Source organism: Danaus plexippus (genome assembly GCF_018135715.1).
Source record: "Danaus plexippus chromosome 13 unlocalized genomic scaffold, MEX_DaPlex mxdp_15, whole genome shotgun sequence".
Lineage (NCBI taxonomy): Eukaryota > Metazoa > Arthropoda > Insecta > Lepidoptera > Nymphalidae > Danaus > Danaus plexippus.
The window spans coordinates 2,807,253-2,825,896 of record NW_026869849.1 but is presented as its reverse complement, the minus strand read 5'-3'; the positions used below and the strand labels follow the sequence as shown (position 1 = coordinate 2,825,896).

At 31.4% G+C, this 18,644-nt stretch overlaps 5 protein-coding genes across 5 annotated transcripts; 2 read left to right on the top strand and 3 right to left on the bottom strand.

The window, feature by feature from the left end:
- Positions 1 to 23: 23 nt before the first annotated feature.
- LOC133320197 (cysteine-rich with EGF-like domain protein 2-B) lies at positions 24 to 3,090 on the bottom strand. The gene has a single exon (XM_061527768.1). The coding sequence runs from the start codon at positions 2,909 to 2,911 to the stop codon at positions 1,826 to 1,828; it is 1,086 nt and encodes a 361-aa protein (XP_061383752.1). The 5' UTR covers positions 2,912 to 3,090; the 3' UTR covers positions 24 to 1,825.
- An 868-nt stretch (positions 3,091 to 3,958) lies between these two features.
- On the top strand, positions 3,959 to 5,995 carry LOC116770176 (something about silencing protein 10). Its single transcript, XM_032661539.2, has 2 exons — positions 3,959 to 4,241; positions 4,552 to 5,995. Exons 1-2 carry the CDS (start codon positions 4,225 to 4,227, stop codon positions 5,906 to 5,908), a joined length of 1,374 nt encoding a protein of 457 aa, XP_032517430.2. The 5' UTR covers positions 3,959 to 4,224; the 3' UTR covers positions 5,909 to 5,995.
- Positions 5,915 to 8,385, bottom strand: LOC116770175 (notchless protein homolog 1). Its single transcript, XM_032661538.2, has 10 exons — positions 8,152 to 8,385; positions 7,928 to 8,085; positions 7,714 to 7,850; positions 7,466 to 7,640; positions 7,191 to 7,365; positions 6,910 to 7,054; positions 6,645 to 6,834; positions 6,403 to 6,566; positions 6,188 to 6,314; positions 5,915 to 6,017 (listed from the first exon to the last, which is right to left on the bottom strand). Exons 1-10 carry the CDS (start codon positions 8,293 to 8,295, stop codon positions 6,005 to 6,007), a joined length of 1,428 nt encoding a protein of 475 aa, XP_032517429.1. The 5' UTR covers positions 8,296 to 8,385; the 3' UTR covers positions 5,915 to 6,004.
- A 251-nt stretch (positions 8,386 to 8,636) lies between these two features.
- On the top strand, positions 8,637 to 11,421 carry LOC116770208 (transmembrane 9 superfamily member 3). The gene has a single exon (XM_032661584.2). The coding sequence runs from the start codon at positions 8,724 to 8,726 to the stop codon at positions 10,449 to 10,451; it is 1,728 nt and encodes a 575-aa protein (XP_032517475.1). The 5' UTR covers positions 8,637 to 8,723; the 3' UTR covers positions 10,452 to 11,421.
- A 1,072-nt stretch (positions 11,422 to 12,493) lies between these two features.
- Positions 12,494 to 18,448, bottom strand: LOC116770213 (probable RNA-binding protein 19). Its single transcript, XM_032661589.2, has 15 exons — positions 18,248 to 18,448; positions 17,811 to 18,170; positions 17,440 to 17,673; positions 17,160 to 17,276; positions 16,872 to 17,052; positions 16,626 to 16,717; positions 16,366 to 16,471; positions 15,723 to 15,911; positions 15,125 to 15,286; positions 14,675 to 14,778; positions 14,016 to 14,468; positions 13,559 to 13,761; positions 13,318 to 13,434; positions 13,005 to 13,113; positions 12,494 to 12,722 (listed from the first exon to the last, which is right to left on the bottom strand). The coding sequence occupies exons 1-15, from the start codon at positions 18,281 to 18,283 to the stop codon at positions 12,519 to 12,521; spliced, it is 2,667 nt and encodes an 888-aa protein (XP_032517480.2). The 5' UTR covers positions 18,284 to 18,448; the 3' UTR covers positions 12,494 to 12,518.
- Between the last annotated feature and the right edge of the window lie 196 nt (positions 18,449 to 18,644).

Here is an 18,644-nt window from a genome sequence, read left to right as displayed (position 1 = left end):
TAAAGTCAAATTAAAATAAAACACACATAAAAATATTATTTTATTTGGAATAAAATTATTAGCAATATTAATATTAATGAATTCCCAAATATGCACAAACCTCGAGTATGGTGAATGAGTTGGAAGCCTTCGCGTATTAAAAAGGGACCCAAATTTTAGTGTTAGCTTGTTACAATCGACTGATATTAATAACTGTAGATAAACATCCTTTATAAAAAAAGTGGTACTCGTTTAATTTATGTGAATTAAATAAATGAAATTAAAATTTGATACAAAGCACATTTTCAATACGTCATATTACAATTTACAATAGATGTAATTGCTAGTCGCGCGTAATATACTGATAGTATTATGAGTCCAATGTAATTTAGTGCTTTTTGTATAACATATTTTTATTTTCTTTTGACTTAAAATAGTCGATGATAGATTATCTTAAGTGTTTTCATATTTAGTTCGTAATCGTGTTACATTAGTACTTAAATATGACATACTACCAAAAACAAAAAAAAAATATAGAACAAAGTTGTTTTTGCTTTTTTTTTTTTAAATTCTAAACGTTTTTTTTTTTTTTTTGTTGAGTAATATATTTGTAACTTAAGTACCATTTACGTTTTTTTTTTCTGCCTGTCTATCTTTACTTGTCACCAAAGAACATTTCAAAATGTCTGTCTGCGTATGATATTCGTAAATAAAGTATTTCATTTTGCAGCTACATATAAAGTGTATAGTGATTTCATTGATTCCGTTTCATCTACAGTGTAAACTGTTTATAACGAAACCCAAGGGATCGAACACATGGTACAGTTTAAGTGAGGTTACCGTTTAATGGAGTGAAGAAACTTGTGTCGGAATCTTTATTGATAATACAATAAAATAAATCGATAAACTTAGCGTCAAGCGCTAATTTAATAGTTGTTTATGTATTCGAATCATCTATTCGATTATCTTTTTCACCTTCATTCAGTTTGTCTTCATTTTATGACGCGAAGACAAATTTTATTCATTATTTATAAAGAGTTTACACTGTAATTCGAATGGATACAAATCTTATTTTATAAATAAAAAAAAATGTTGATTTTTATTATTTAATTATATATTTATAATACCATATACAGGACATCACATTACTGTAATCTTTTGCACTTTAGTATTCTGTAACAGTAATACCCTTTTGTATCGATCATTATTTTGTTTATTTTATTACCACTTACATACTTTTACACAAATAGGTTATGTATTACATTGGATTGCCAAAAAGTAGCATTTTGTATTTTTATAGTGTCTTATGAGAATATGTCATTTTAGTAACTTTTTCATTATTCCTGGCAAAGGACATGATTTTTGGGCCCCAGCTATATATAAGGTAGTGTTACTTTAAATTACTTCTTATATAACTATTTTGAATTTTAATATTATATCAAAGTCAAAAAATTTTATTATTTTGTCTGTTTTTTTCACAATATCAGTTTATAAAAATCGAAAAAATCTCAATATGAAGTAAGGTCTAGAGGTCATAAGGCCTAATATTCAAACATAAACATCAACACTTCAGGAATTCAACAGAACTGTAAATTACACACAATTGAAATACCTTCTGTACTGGTAATTTATAATTATACAAAAGTATATGAAATTGTACCATATATACTGTGACTTTGGCAGTTTAATTTATGCTTTATTTTTTATTAAATATCTGTTACATTTAAGAATATAACTTTGGTTTATTATATTTAATTTTGTATATAAATGATACTAAAAAGTAGTTATGTACCATTTCACAATAAAATGTATTTTAATACACCTTTATCTTATGTTTTATTTAGATTCATATAAAACTGTAAATTATGTCTAAAAGATTTGTTTCAAAGTATTTTTCATAATAGAAAATAAATGTTGATAATAGTATAATTGTGAGAGAGGCGAGTGCAGCTGATTTTTTATAGAAGAGAAATGTTACTAAAAGCCAAAATATGTACAATGAAATTCTCATTAATGCTTCCTTCAATATATTATTTTTTTCGAATCTATTCATACATCTACCGAGCCATAGATGGTTATTGGCTTTACAGGATGAACAGTTTTTTGGTCCTGGCCCAAGACAAGTTTCACAAGTGTTATCACAAGCTGTACATTTAAATGAACCTTCTCTGTTAACACAAAATTCATTACTGTTACAAGGGCTATCCAAGCATTCATTAACATCAACACAAACCCCCAATTCATTCTTCCAACCGGCAGCACATTCCATACAAGCATCTCTACCAAATCTATGACACTCTTTGCATGCAGGATGGCATGGTTTACATGAAGATTCAGTAAGGAAATAATTTTTGGAACACTCATCACAATTACTACCTGCAAATCCTTTGTTACAAATGCATGTACCATTACCATGGCGGGTCCCGTCACCACTACATTCGCCGTTGCCGCCGCATATCTTATTATTTTTATCTAGTAGGCAAGGCTCACAGTTAACACCAAAGTGACCTGACGGGCAACACAGCTTTAAATGATTTATACACAACCAAGTATACAAGTCCAGTACATCATGGTCTTCTTCAAACCACCACTGTTCCAACAATTGTTCCGCTTCTTCTGCAAGGGCGTAACACTGATCTTGATGCTTTTTTACTTCTGTACATAGTTTTTCTTGAATTTCAACTAAACGCATCTCACTTCGTGAGTACGATTTTAATTTCGCCTCCTCCCAAGCAACATCTCCGCCTTCATGATTGCTTCTAGACGTTTTTTCTAACCAGTTGTTGATTGAATCTTTTAAAATCACACATCGCATACAATCATTTAATTTATTCACTTTACCAGTACCGGATTTTTTAAGGGATACCAAGGCCGGTATCATGAAAAATATCAAGTAAATTGAGGTTAATTTAGCTATTGATGCTGACAGCATCTTTTTCAAAATATTTCTAATATAATTAAGCTAGAATTTTATATTCATGGCAAATTTGGACGTGAATTTACATCAGAACATTAGCATAACCTAAAATTGTTAATTCATAATATTTATAGACGGGTAACCGATTGACATTTGACATTTGGTAATTTTAATAACTTTGGTAACTGTCCCACCTGTGACTGTCTGCACGGATGCAGGACATATTTTAAACGACCAAACCAAACTGTCCCACTGCAAATCTTTAAAACAAATATGTATATGTATTTTTGAATTAAAACACAGCCGAAAAAAATAACTTAAATACACTATCGTTGGCAAATAACGTAGTTATGTCCAGTGGAGTATATGTAGAAAATTAGTATTCAGGAGCGGAATTTGAATCTTGAATTCCTGGAGCGCCTTAGTAAACTTAACTACATAAAATCGATCGTTTAATATAAAAATTGGGGATGAAAAATTTTTTCGACTGTGAGACGCTAAAAATTCACGAGATCAAAATTTGAGAGAGAAAAAACAAGAACTTATTTAATAAGGTCTTTCTGTTGTACCAGTTACATATCTTGAGTTCACAGTTAGTCGTCATGGAAATATTGGTACCGGTAAAAAGAAAAGTAGCAGTATTCAGTTCTTGTGACGAAATTGCAACACTTGATAAATCTTGTCGAGCATTGTCCACCCGCTCATAGGTTTTTTGACTTATACCTTACCTCAGAAATATAATCGTGAAGTTTTTTTCATGGACTTTTTACTTATTTGCTAAAAACTGAAGAACAGATATTCAAACCATAGTATTAGCAGTTTTATTTTGGAAAAAGACTAGCATCGCAGTAATTGAAAAACATTAAAAAAACAGATTCTTAATTTTATACAAACTAGATTATCGTAAATAAAATGCTAATGGCAAAATAATAGTATACGAATGAGTTTATCTAATTTAATGTTTATCGATCATTTCAATTCTAAAATTATAAACTTACATAACATACTCTATGCTGTAAATTTTATTTCAAATTAGCTGTTGTCATATCACAGTGACAATTTAGAAATGATGGCTCCTCATGATGTATTGTGTTCCATATTTTACTTTTGTCATATGGTAATATGTTAGAAGTGATATATGACTTTGTGATTATTAATTAAATCTTGGTTAATATAAAGTTACATTACGAAAAGAAAATATTATTTTTAACAATTTATTTGGTGTAAAAATATGAACAAATAATTAGGTTATAAAAAAAACAATAACAAATAACCTCTTTAGTATTGGCATGCTTTTGTAGATTATTTCTTGAGAGGTACAAAACACGATGGCAGATAAAATAAAGTAAGTACATATATATTTTTTTATACTTTTTAAAATTAGTAGAACTTAATCGATATCAAGGTTTTGACTTTACCTATTTTTGTTGGTTTATTTTTTCCAAAGAATAACTACAAATTGTGGGACGATAACTGTTTAATACAATAATATATAGTGTTCTAGATAGTGCTTCAAATGTTATGAACATCAGCTCAGTAGCTTTTGTAATTGAGTTTATAATATTAGTTAGTTATAATTTTTGTTACAATTTTCTTGTTTTAAAAATTGTATGTATTTTTTATGTTTTTTCTCTATAATATTTATAATTTTTCAGAATTAATACTAAATATGACATCAAAGATAAGTATGAGCCTTCCGACTCTGAAGATGATTACACTCCATCAGAGAAAAAAATTATGGATAACTTACGAAAGAGAAAGCATCAAGATTCCGGTAGTGAAGAGGAAGTTTATGGATTTTCTGAGTCAGAAGATGATGACAAGAGTGATTTGGGAATGGCTGACAGTGATGTTGAGGGCCAAGAGAAGTCCGACGACGACTTACCAGACTCCAAAGCTTGGGGAAAAAAGAAACAGTCTTATTATTCAACTGATTTTGTAGATGAAGATTATGGTGGATTTGGAGATGAGGAGGAAAATGCTCTCATGGAGGAAGAAGAAGCTAAAAACATACAAAAAAGATTGATTGAGCAACTTGGAGAAGAAGATTTCACTTTAGAGTTCTTCAATGAACAAAGTACCAAAGCTGATGATAAAGAGACTGTCATAAAAAGTGATGTAAGTCAAATGTCCAAAAGGCAAAAATTACAATTACTCGAAAAAGAAAGCCCAGAATTCTCAGGTCTCATTGATGATTTCAAATCAAAGCTAACAGTCGCAAAACAAGACTTGAGTCCTGTTCTAGAACTAGTGAAAGGTGGAAAAATTCCAGACTGCTCTGCTTCCAAATTTGTTAAAACTAATTATGATCTTATACTAAACTACTGCACAAACATTAGTTTTTATTTATTGTTGAAAAGCAGAAGAATTAATGTACAAAACCATCCTGTCATTAAAAGGTTATATCAGTACAGACAAATGTTGAAGAAAATGGAACCAATATATCTTGAAGTGATCAAGCCACAGATAGACAGTATAATGAGTATAGTCAAAAATAATCTGAAACTTCAGATTAGAGAACAGAGAAATAAGAAGCGCAAATCAGGAAAGGATTCAGAATATCCAGCAAAGAAACTCAAATTGATCAATGCTGTTGAAAAAGAAGGAGATGACACTGGAGTGTCTGATGACGATGAAGATGTGGAAGATAAGCTTGAAAATCCAAATGAAGCAGACAATTCATTACGAAATGAGAATGAATCTGATGAGAGCGGTTTCTCAGATAATAATGAAATTGATGAACAAAAGCCTTCCACATCAAGCCAAGATATATTGCCTGGAGATGTTGTTGATAAAAGAGAGATAACATATCAAATTGCCAAAAACAAAGGCTTGACACCACACAGGAAGAAGGAACAAAGGAATCCACGGGTGAAGCATAAGCTTAAATATAGAAAAGCTAAAATAAGAAGGAAGGGAGCCGTTAGAGAAGCAAGAACAGAAGTTACTAGATATGGTGGAGAGGCATCAGGTATTAAGGCTAATGTTAAGAAGAGCATTAAAATAAAATAGCATCAATAATAGTCAATATGTTTAATGTATCATCATCATTTATATAAATTTGCTTCCACAATAAAAAAAACAGTTCCAGATTTTGTTTCACATTTTTTAATGTTGCCACCTGAAATATAAAAAAATATATATTATTTATATCCTTTCAAACCATTTAAGTTAATCAATAAAATATTTGGCTACCAGAACTTGGATTCACAATCATGTTATACAAAAAATAATTTTCGTTTTATTTTAGACAATATGATAGTTTAGATTTTAAAATAGGCAGTCACTTACAGTTTTAAGACTTTATCTTTCCCTCCGGAGGCGACATATGATCCATCAGGTGACCAGTCCACAGCATAAACTTCATCAGCATGACCTGGCAGGTCTAACTCTAGCTTTTTGGTCTTCATATTCCAAACTATAATATTATACAATTAAAAAGACTTATAAATGTGATTGTGGGTCTAATATGTTCATAATATAATGCAGCTAAGTGTATAGCTTACCTTTTAATGTTGAATCAGCACTTGAACTTAATAATAGCCTGGAATCTGCAGACCACGCAACCATGTACACAGCCTGTACATGACCTCTTAGAGTAGTTATAAATTTCCCAGTAGTTGATTCCCACAACTTCACTGACTTATCAAATGAGGCTGAAGCGATTATCCTGAATAAAATATATATTTTTCATCAGCGTTTTAAAAAAAATTAATTTATTAAGTAATGTAATAAAAAGTAAACGGACCTTGCATCAGGTGAAAATTTAACATCATTAATAAGCTGTTGGTGGCCTGTCATTCTTGCTAGTGGCCGTTTCTCTTTCTGTGGCATCCAAAGAAATAAAGTAAAATCATCGGAACCTGACACAAGTCTCTCTTCATCTTTAGAGCAAGTCAGGTCATACCTTTCTTTAGCTCGTTTTTGTAATATTATCTCTAAAACAAAAAGGTGTTAAATGTTTATATTTTTGTATTCTCACATGTAAAAGACTTTAATGAAGAACCACTCACTGTCATCTGTATGATCAAACTTGTCTAGTATGGGATGAAATGGGCCAGTTCTAAGAACATAATCTGTGCTAAGAGCCAATGTGTTTACCCAATGTGCGTGGCCCTCTAATGTTCTACACAATATTCCATCTTCAGACCTCCAAACCTAAAAAATACACAATATGTATTTTGAAATTATCATAATAATCATGATTTTCTTACTCAACATAAAAAATATTTATGTGAACTGGGACCAATTCCTAATGTATTTAATTTAGCATTTAATACAACCTTTACTTTACCTTGATAGTTCTATCCTGTGAAGAAGTATATATAAGTCCAGTGCCACCCCATTTCACACATGTAACAGCTTTAGTATGTCCTGTCAGATTTAATACACAATTTCCCGTTACTGTGTCCCATATTCTGACATCGGTGTCTTTTGATGAGCTAGCTAATTTACGGCACTCTGTATTTCTAAAAATATTTGTGTATATTGGCAATTGGGTTACTTTTTCACTGACATGGTTTTTGGGCCAATATAATACATTGAAATATATTTATGCTATGTATTTACCTTATATAGGGTTCCCATGCAAGAGCTGTCACCCATTGTTTATGACCTAACAACGTTTTCCCAATCTGTTGTCCCGTTAATGGATCCCATATCATTATCCTGCCTTGTTTACACGCTGATGCCAACTTAGTGCCATCTGGTGACCAACTGATACATAACACCCAATTTGAATGTCCTGTCAATAGAGTTTTGTATAATCTAAAGTACAATTAATAACTGAAATGTCCATACTATATCACTTATTATACCTTTGCATACATGATGGGGGGTTTGGGTGTTTAAATCCCAAAATCTGACAGTTGTATCTCCAGAACCACTTGCTAAATGTTTACCCGATGGGCTGAAACTTGTGGATATAACTGCTTCTGCATGCCCTGGTATAGAACTTCACAGCAGGATTATAGTTAATATTTCATACATATAAAGAAATAAAAGAAATTTTATGTTAGTAGAGATTAATACCTTGTACATCTCGTAACAGGCCTGACTTTGAACACAGCCTGTTGCTGATATATAATCTCAACCACCTCTTCAGTATTAAGTTTGGATACATCTAGTGCATCTTGAAGAGTAGATGTTATTTCCACATCTTTTACAAAAAATAGGAAGGGTTTATCTTCCTGCAATGTTAATTGTTATGATCTACTTTGTCTAATATTAAAAACTTACTGTTAAAATATATTTACCTCTTTCAAAAGAGCATTACATATGAGTGAGAGTTGATCTTTCGTTATATTTAATGGTAGATCTAATGGGTTACCAGTTTCTTCACCGGTATCTGACTTAAATCTAGCCTGAATACAACTCGGTAGGTCATTGTCAATGTCCATGTTACTATATAACAAAGAAGTATTTTTATAACCTATAAATAATCACGTTGAGACTTAGGAGATAAACATAACAATCAGTGACAACAGCTGTCTACTAGACAAATGACAGTGTCTGGAGTCCACTTCAAAAAGAATGATAATAACGATCGACAGTTGACACTAGAATCGTACATAGTCTTAACAATAATAAAAGGAAAAAGTATGTACTATTTAATATTTAAAATAAATCCTATTACGTTCAATATAACGTATAATCAATGAGTTAAGAATTTCTTATAATACTGAATTATAAATTTTGAATTAAAATTGAAATAATTTACTTTCAACTCGGGTATTGCTGTTTGGCAACATTTGTACAAATGTCTGACGTCGGCTTTTCACTTACGTGTTATGTTTATCGTTTTATTTATTAAAATTATTAACTTAAAATGAAAGTCCTATACATTTTATTCCTTCTGTGGCATATTGCTAACGGAGATGAACATACCCATACCTACAAAGACAGAGAGCAGGTGGTGTTGTGGATGAATACGGTGGGTCCGTACCATAATCGCCAAGAGACGTATGCATACTTTTCACTGCCTTTTTGTGCTGGTACTAAAGTTACAATAGGTCATTACCATGAGACTTTATCGGAAGCTCTTCAGGGAGTCGAGTTGGAGTTAAGTGGATTGGACATCACATTCAAAGAAAATGTTCCAGCACAACAATTTTGTGCCATTGAACTTGATGAGCAGTCATATAAAGCACTTGTCTATGCCGTGAAAAACCACTACTGGTACCAAATGTACGTAGACGATCTTCCAATTTGGGGAATTGTCGGAGAAATTGATGGTGACAATTATTACATTTGGACCCACAAGAAATTCGACATTGGTTACAATGGAAATCGAATTGTTGAAGTTAACCTTACAGCGGAAAATAAAGAAAAATTAGTGCCTAATGCAAAAATTCCTTTCACTTATGAAGTGAACTGGAAGAAGAGAGATATTAAGTTTGAAGATCGTTTTGATAAATATCTGGATCCGAATTTTTTTCAACACAGGATTCATTGGTTTAGCATCTTCAACAGTTTCATGATGGTTATTTTCTTGGTAGGTCTTGTATCCATGATCCTTATGAGAACACTTCGTAAGGATTATGCCCGATACTCCAAAGATGATGATCTTGATGACTTGGAGAAAGATTTGGGAGATGAATATGGTTGGAAGCAGGTTCATGGTGATGTCTTTAGGCCTGTACCACATCTGGCATTATTCTCAGCTCTGATAGGTGCTGGACATCAGCTTACTGTTGTTACGCTAGCTGTTATTATTTTTACTATATTTGGTGAGCTGTATACAGAAAGGGGATCCCTCCTATCAACAACAATATTCATTTACGCAGCGACATCACCAGTCAATGGATATTTTGGCGGTTCCTTGTACGCTAGAATGGGTGGAAGACTCTGGATCAAACAAATGTTATTATCTGCCTTCCTGTTGCCTGTGCTGGTTTGTGGTACAGCATTCTTCATTAACTTTATTGCAATGTATTATCATGCATCTAGAGCTATACCTTTCGGCAGTATGATTGCTGTTATGTCTATTTGCACGTTTGTGATCTTACCGTTAACCTTGGTTGGTACAGTTCTTGGACGTAATCTGGCGGGACAACCTGACTATCCGTGTCGCATTAATGCCGTACCAAGACCAATCCCTGAGAAGAAATGGTTTATGGAACCATTCATTATCATTATCATGGGTGGTATTTTACCTTTTGGGTCGATATTTATCGAAATGTATTTCATCTTCACTTCATTCTGGGCTTACAAGATTTATTATGTCTATGGATTCATGTTGCTCGTTTTTCTGATTCTGATGATTGTAACTGTGTGTGTTACAATTGTATGCACCTATTTCCTGTTGAATGCCGAGGATTACCGCTGGCAGTGGACAAGTTTCTTGTCGGCTGGAAGTACTGCATTATATGTGTACCTGTATTCATTCTATTACTTCTTGTTCAAAACAAAGATGTATGGCTTGTTTCAAACAACCTTCTATTTTGGTTATATGGCACTCTTCAGTTTAACTTTGGGAATAATCTGTGGTACTGTTGGTTATATCGGTACAAGCTTCTTTGTGAGAAAAATTTATGCAACTGTCAAGATCGATTAGGTTATGAGTAAGATTTTATGTTATTTGCGTATTTTTTCCAACAATATTCTGATTGCTAGATAAGTAATTATTGTAATTGCACTGAAACTTGCGGTGGTTTCTTTGATCTTTTAACTAGAGAAGATGTGAGGGTGATGTCTGGATAAAACATACAATAGATAAATATAATATAATTCATGAAGACATTGCTAGACTTTGGATTTCCAGCTAATTGTGAATAATCAAGCTTTTATTGAGGAATGCACAAAATGCAAGCGTTCTTTCATTTTTAAAGTATTTTTGCTGGCAGCATAAATTACAACCTATCAATCGATATTTAAACCTTAATTTGTAATGTCTAACTTCAAACCTATTATTGATATAATTAAAGCATTTTTTAATTAACGATATAAATTCATACTTTTATTTGTTCATTGTCATAACTTCAAAAAAGAAAAGTATTTGTCAATACAGTCATTTTTATTATTTGTGTCGATTGAAGTGATGTTTATTAAAATTTGTCGTATATTTTTTTAACAACAGAATTTTATGTCAGTCGGTGTCCTTAAAGAAATTGTTTCAAGACTTTATAGCAACACTATTCCTATCTTGCATTAGTCAACATTCTAAAAAAATATGTAAATATAAAAATTTTATTAGTGATTTCATCAATATAATCTTATCAGATTAGTTTTGTAAAGATTGAATCAACTTTTAATTTTTCTTAGAAGCTAAATTCCATATCTCGTGGACTACTATGGTTAATTTTATTAGTCTCTAGATAAGTGACTGTAATTAATACTTAGAATAATTTCACTTATGTAAATATTAACTAGATTTATTATTATAATTAAAACTTAATTATATATAAAGTAATGTATATTGCATTAATATTTAAATTGTGTGTTACTGAAGATGTTATAGTTATGTATGCCATCCAGCATAAATGTAATAAATATCGAAAATAAATGTGACTACATGCAAAAAACTATTTATTTCCTCCTCCATTTTGTTATAACCTGTGTACCTACCTATTAATAACAAAACATAACATGTTTTTAATGTTATCAATGTTTGTATGGATAATAAATTAATAAAGTGGATTTTCATGTTAACGTAGAAAGATATGTTTTTGTCCAAATGCCTAGTAATATTATAAATGCGAAAATAATTTTGTCTGTCTGTTACGTTTTCACGCCTAACCGATTTTGATGAATTGATATAGTGATAGACGGAACCCTTTCGAAAGACATAAGCTACCTTTTACCCCGATCCCAAAACCTCATGGATGGAAGTATGAAGTACGGTTCGGATTCAATGACGTAGTGTTTTTTTACTATTATCACGAACCCGAAACCATGAAGTACAGTTCGGGTTCAGTGGCCGTAGTAGCAGAGAACCACTCTGAAGATCACGCGGACGGAGTCGCAGGCAAAAGCTAGTAGTATATAATTTTGAAGGTTTCCAATACCGATATATGATAACTTTGTAATTGTTTATTTATCAACAAAGTTTGTGGAAACAGAATTCCATATCGATATTGTTTTTAGATTAGGTACTTGATAATGGACAAGAATCATAATTTAATGATGTTTTAGATATGTTTGGCTTGTATTAAATTAATACTAAGTGGATGCATTTCCTCTTCTAGCTGCCTTTCAGAACTCGGCTGAATGACGCTGGACTTCTGAATATTAATGGTAGATAGAAGAGGTAATTTTGATAATTACATAAATGAAAGAGAATGGCGCCCTTCGGAAACCAGAGTTAAGATCTGACCAATAAGGGAACGAGTCACGAGTAACGTAGATATGATGTCTTCAATAATATAAAATGAACTATAATTGAAATAAACTGGCTGTCTTAACACTGTGTGCAGTACGGAAACCTGTTTCCATTTATGTTCCATACACTATATCTTCAAGGAGTAAATTAAGCTCGGAAAAGATGAGAAACATTAAATATGCAGGGCGTGAAAGAATTGTTACGCTTTGTATAAATTATATGGTTTATTACTATCTGTTTATATTGAATCACTTTGATAGGGCAGGTCTTAAAAAAAATAAGCATATACATATTTAATTACATTTACATATCAACATCAACAAACGTATCAACGTCAACGGCGCCTTTTCTAGATTTCTTCCCGCCAGGTGTCTTAGCGTTGAATTTCTCGGCCGTCCTTTTTCTTAACAAATCTATATCTTCATTTTCATCGCTCTGATCCGCCCACTCTAATACCAAACGTCTACCATACAAGTGTGTCGATTGGCACAGAGCATCAAATGCAGACTGTAACGTGAAAAAAATTAAAAATTGTATATAAAATATTAAATTTAATGAAACATTTAATTATTTTAAACAATTTGATTGAATTAATTGATAGATTTTTTTGGATTAAATTAAATCGTTAAGTTCAAAAAGAAAATTCGCGTAATGTAGGACAGTAATGTTCTGTCACGGAAAATGACAATTCTCATTATCTACATTATTTTAAGTTTTAGTACAGTTTTATTACGTATATGTACGTACGTTTAGTAAGTATGTGTAATATGTATGTATTATTAAATATACCTTTGCATCTGCTTTGCTGTAATAATCAACGAACGCAAACCCTCGATGTTGTTCCGAACCCACTGTTAGTTTTTGTGGTAGCCTCAGCGTTTTAATTTCTCCAAATGCTCTGTAATAAAAATATTCGTATGGTCTATATATATATATATATATGAATAATACATTATATTCCTAGTATGGGTGTATAAAAAATATATTTCTAATAAATTAATTAATTTAATGAGATTAAACAAAAACTATCAAGAAATAAAAATTATTTTATATACCAGAAAAAGAAATTCCGTATTTTTGGTTGTATAAGTTTAAGACTGACCTAAATATCTCATGTAATTCTTTCCTATTCGCCTGGAACGGCACGTTTCGTATTAGAATCTTGGTGCCGTTTTGTATCGTGTCCTTCGATGTCTTCTTTGATGTTTTGACTTCGGTTCTGAAAAAAACAAAGATAATATTTATAAGTGAATGAGTGACATTTCTCATGAACTACAAAAATGTGTCTTCAACACAGAATTCTTAGACTTTAACTATATAATGTATACAATAACTGTACTAACATATTTCCTCTCTCAGACCGCTTCAGTTCTAAAGTTTTGCCATCAAGTGTTGACCCCTGTAATACTTTGAGGGCTTCGAGAGTGTCTGTCTTCTTAATATATTGTACGAAACCATAGCCCATGGATAGAAGTTGAGTTTGGTTTTTGGGATCTTTCTTCTTGGCTATGACCACACTGTGCACTTTCCCACAGGTAGAAAAATGCTGTAAAAAATATAACGAAAATAATTAAGATACGTTTTTATAGAAAATAATTGATATGTGTTTTGAACATGGTAAAGTTTTTTAGGCAAAACATGAGTGACTTCAAATTCATCTCTAAATAGATGTTCAGCGAAGAAATGACCATCAACAGAAAACATTCATGGATAACTGAGAAAAATAATGTAGAGTTATAATTTATAAACACATATATGTAATATAATGTGATTAAATCAAAACTTAACAATATCATTTACCGATTTCAATGTCTCCTCTGTAGTTTTAAAGTTGAGATTTTTGATGAACAACGTCGTATCATTTTCTGGTTGTTCGTTTGACTGTTCTTCAACGATTTTCGTTTCAGGTTCTATAACACTAGTTTCTTCACCCGACTCTGCTTCCGTTTTATTCACACCACTCGTTTCTTTGCCGGATACAGTTTCCGTTTTAGCGTCTTTGACGAACACATTCTCTGGCGCCCATTCTAAATATAGCGGCGCCGATTTGTACTGTGAATACGCTAGTTTGCCGAAGGCTTTCTTTGCTTCGAAAGGTTCTATGAAGTCAACCAGCGCTGTGATGCCGTGCCTCGGCATCAGAAACCTCGCCAATTGTCCGTGCTTAACAAACAAATTTCTGATTTCCTCTTTGTCAGTACCGGCTGGTAGATTTTTCACTAGTATACATGTTTTGGATCTCTTTGTGGCTGGCTGCATAAAAAAAAAATTGTCAAACATATATCTTTGATTAAAGGAGATTCAGTAGAGGAATATTCATTAGGTTAAGGCGTTTTAATTAGAGGTTTGATGTTATTCTTAGGAAACTTCAAAACATAATACATAAAAAGGCCATGACAATCTGTTAAATAGTTTTTGTACCAATGATATATTTAGTAGCAATTAATAATATATCTCACTCTATTAAAAGCATCAAGATGTACGCCATTTGATTCAAGGAATTCTTTAGTTTCAGCGACCAGCTGTGTCTCTCCCAAGGCAAGTCTGACGGCTGCACTTGTATCTATAATAATAATAATAAGAATAAAAATAAAAATTAGCTATAATAAAGCCAAACCAAAACGAAGTTCTCTTATAAGTACTATAAAATACAAATCTAGAAAACATTGATTGGGAATTTCGTTAAAAAAACTAGTCACATGGCAACTGCTTGCCGATATGAAAGTTAAATACATATATAGATTTAATACCCCGACTCCAATCAGGTCACGATAGCTCAGTTGTTAAAGCAACTTGAATTTAATACTCCAGATATAGCAGGTTTGAGTCTATTAATTTTCTGATTCCTAATTTAAAAATGTCAAAATTGCTTCACTGTTAAAAATATAATGATATTAATTTTGACATACTCTTATTATTATCACTAAGCAGTTGTTCCTTGGTTGTGTTGTAACTGGAAGCGACCACATCAGCTATAGCATTGGCACCGAGGAACAGAACATTCCAATTGTGAGATGACTTGGCTTGCTGCTTCAACTTTAAGGCTTTCTTTTCTTTGAATGGCAGATCCTCTGAAAGAACAAATATAATGCTATACTATGTCTGGACTTATAATATTTTACGTTATTTTTTTATAAAAAAAAATATATATAAACTTTAATATGTCATTCCATATACTATCTTATAGTATAATTTTTTATTTCATTATAAAATTAAACAGATGTGAATATGTTAAATTTTGTTTTCTAAACATATTTGGCTGAATGAGATGGCAACAATGATTTCTTGAATATATACTTTACAATTTAAAAAAATAATTAAAAAACTATTAAATTGAAGTAGTCACGTGTTTAAAATATAAGTGAGCATAATTTCTTTTTAAATTTTCACAAAGCTAAATTAATAACTTGTAAAATATAATTCTATACAGATAGAGCAAGCTCTTGTATAAAAACAGTACAGCCTGTATTATATTTTGCCAGTCTATATTATTTAAACATTTCTTACCATCAATCTCCTCTTCAAGCTTCTCCATCTTTGCTGGTAGTATGTGCATCATTCTTCCACAGAAAGCGGTTCCGTCTAGTTCAGTATAAGCCTTTACAGCATGCTCCGGCATCACAAACGTTATGACAGCAAACCCTTTGGGCTGACGGAGGATTGGGTCTATTGGCATTGAAACTTCTGCGATAGGGCCTGGATATATAACAGGATATTATAATAGTATATATATATATACTGTCATTGATCAATGCATTTTGGGTAAATAAGTAGAAAATAAAAAAAAAAACATCATTTGTTACCAATGATCCCAATACCAATACCAATTTAATACTATGTTTGAATTAATTAAAATTTTTATAAATTAGCGTCACAGTTTATGTCATATTAGTCATTGAATATTTTGTAGGTAAATATCTATTATGTAAAAATGTATGACAGCTTAATTAGGCTTATTTTACATGTTAAAATGTTGCCACTAAATGTAAACTGGCAACCTAGTTTTATATGCCATAGAAATATTAAATTACATTTCTGATATAAGGATAAGTTGCTTTTATTCTGCAACGTTAATTAGTGTTCAGGGCTGTTTTTTAAATATTTGTTTTACATAATATAATGTGTAAAATACTAGCAGCAAAATACATACCGTACTTCTCAAACAAGCTGGTCAACTCTTCTTCTGATACAACATATGGCAAATTCCTTACAAATATTCTACCACTCTCACCAATACTCTCCCCGTTATTTACTTGCTGCAATGTAAAAATAAATATATAGATCAATGCTTTGACTTAATATTTCTGTTTTATACACATACAGCCTAAATAAAGTATACCAGGCCTTAAAATTATAAATACTTTTTAATAGGCTGATTTAATGATACTGATTTAATATTTGATATCAAACCTCTTGTTTCTTTTTGTTATTATGCAACTCTTCCTGTTCCGCAGCAATTTTTGCTTTGTCTTCATACTTGTGCACATGAATGCGATGATTTGCTGTAATCATTATTATTAATTTAAGGACATTTAAAAAAATCCAGTAGAAATATTAATAGCTTGTGCCAATATATATTTCATTGCTATTATTTTATAGCAGAGCTTTAATTATACAGTAAATGAGAATAAAAATTGCAAATAATGATAAACTCACCTATGAAAAGTTTGTCCTTGTTAAGGGCTTTGTTTAATTCCTTTTCTGTTCTGAAACCAACATAGCAGAATCCGGCTAACTTCTTCCCTTTGCCAAGAGGCAGTCTTATTGAAAATGGCACTAAAGGTTTGAAAAATTCCTTTATGTCTTTCTTCTTGCATTTAAACGGTAGACCTGTTATCTGAAAATGGTGTAAATGTTACATAATTTCATTTCTTTAAGTCACCAGTGAAGTAGGTTGTTATTTAGTTCTTTGGAAACATAAGTAAATTAATTTGTAACACTCACTTTAACATAGAACAATGGACGATTGCGGACTTTCTTGGGCTTGTCGTCTTCTGGCTTTGCATCTTTGTTATCAACCTCTGTGTAGCCATCAACTTTCTTCATTAACAGTTTCATATACTGAGAAATTGTGAAAATAGATTATTAAAATATGCGCTTTTGTATATACATATTATATTTTTTTAAAGAAGTTACAAGTTCAGTTATATTTGCCGAGAGAACATTGAACTCATTCCAATATCATATGTCATATGATATTAATGTATAAATTCTAATAATGTACCTCTAAATCGCTTATTTGTTTATTAGCAACTTTTTCTTTTTGCGGAGCATCCTGTATGTCATTTTTCTCTTCTTTTTCATCTTCTTGTATTTTTCCATCCTTGGACGGACTTTCATCCTCGACACCGCTATCATCATCACTTTTATCCGCCGCATCTAATGCCTCTTTTATCCATGCAGTTTTTTCGTTTACATGAGCTTCGATAAATTCTGCAAACAATGGATCATCTTTGTGCTGAAAAACAACATTAAGGTTATACTTCCTATAATGTTATGGATTGAAATTATTGTTGAATAACCTAAACTTATATCTACAAATGTATAAAGATATGAATTCACCTTTTAATAAGATATATGAAGATTTGAATTTACCTTTTTTAATAGTTCCTTTATTTTATTTTTATTTCTCTCTGCTTTGTTTACTTTTTCTTTTTTCGGCTTGACACTGGTTTCATCTTTATGTAGCTTTTTATAAGCAGTACTATCTGTGGCGTACTTGCTCCAGGCTCTTGGTTTTTTTTCATCTCCTAAGTTGGCACATACTTCAACATTTATTTTCATGCTATTTACAAAAGTGCCATCAAAGTGCTCTCTTGCTGCTGCTGCTTGTTCTTCTGTTCTGTATCCCACGAATCCAAAATTTCTAAACTTGCCATCTTTAGTATATTTCAACTGGACATCGGTCACCTCCCCCTTCTCTCCAAAAAGATCTTTCAATTTTTCAACAGTTACCTAGAATAATTAATGTAAAAAGATATTTCAAAGTTCATATTTTTATACATAATGATGGAATATGTATGGTTAAGTACCTTATTGGGTAAATTTTTCACTATTAAACGCGACATGGTTCGTAGTTATTCTCATTTATAAAGGGTCACATTGAAGCCTGTATACATATCGTAAATGTAAAAATAAAAATTATAAATGGTAGGGGTCCTATCTTTAAATAATCTTAGCCTCAATAAGTTAACACTAAACAGATAGCGGAGTGCAATCAAAACATTAACATGTGAGTTAGTGACTTTGACATATTGACTTGGTTTTGTGAATTTTTGCTATATACTATTAATTACTGATTTCCACTAATCAAAAAGAAGAAGAAGAATTACTGATTTTATTTTTTTTATTGTTAATTAAATAAATCTAATTTTCATAGTAAATGAAAAAATATATTTAAATAAATCCGTATGATAATAATCAGTATAA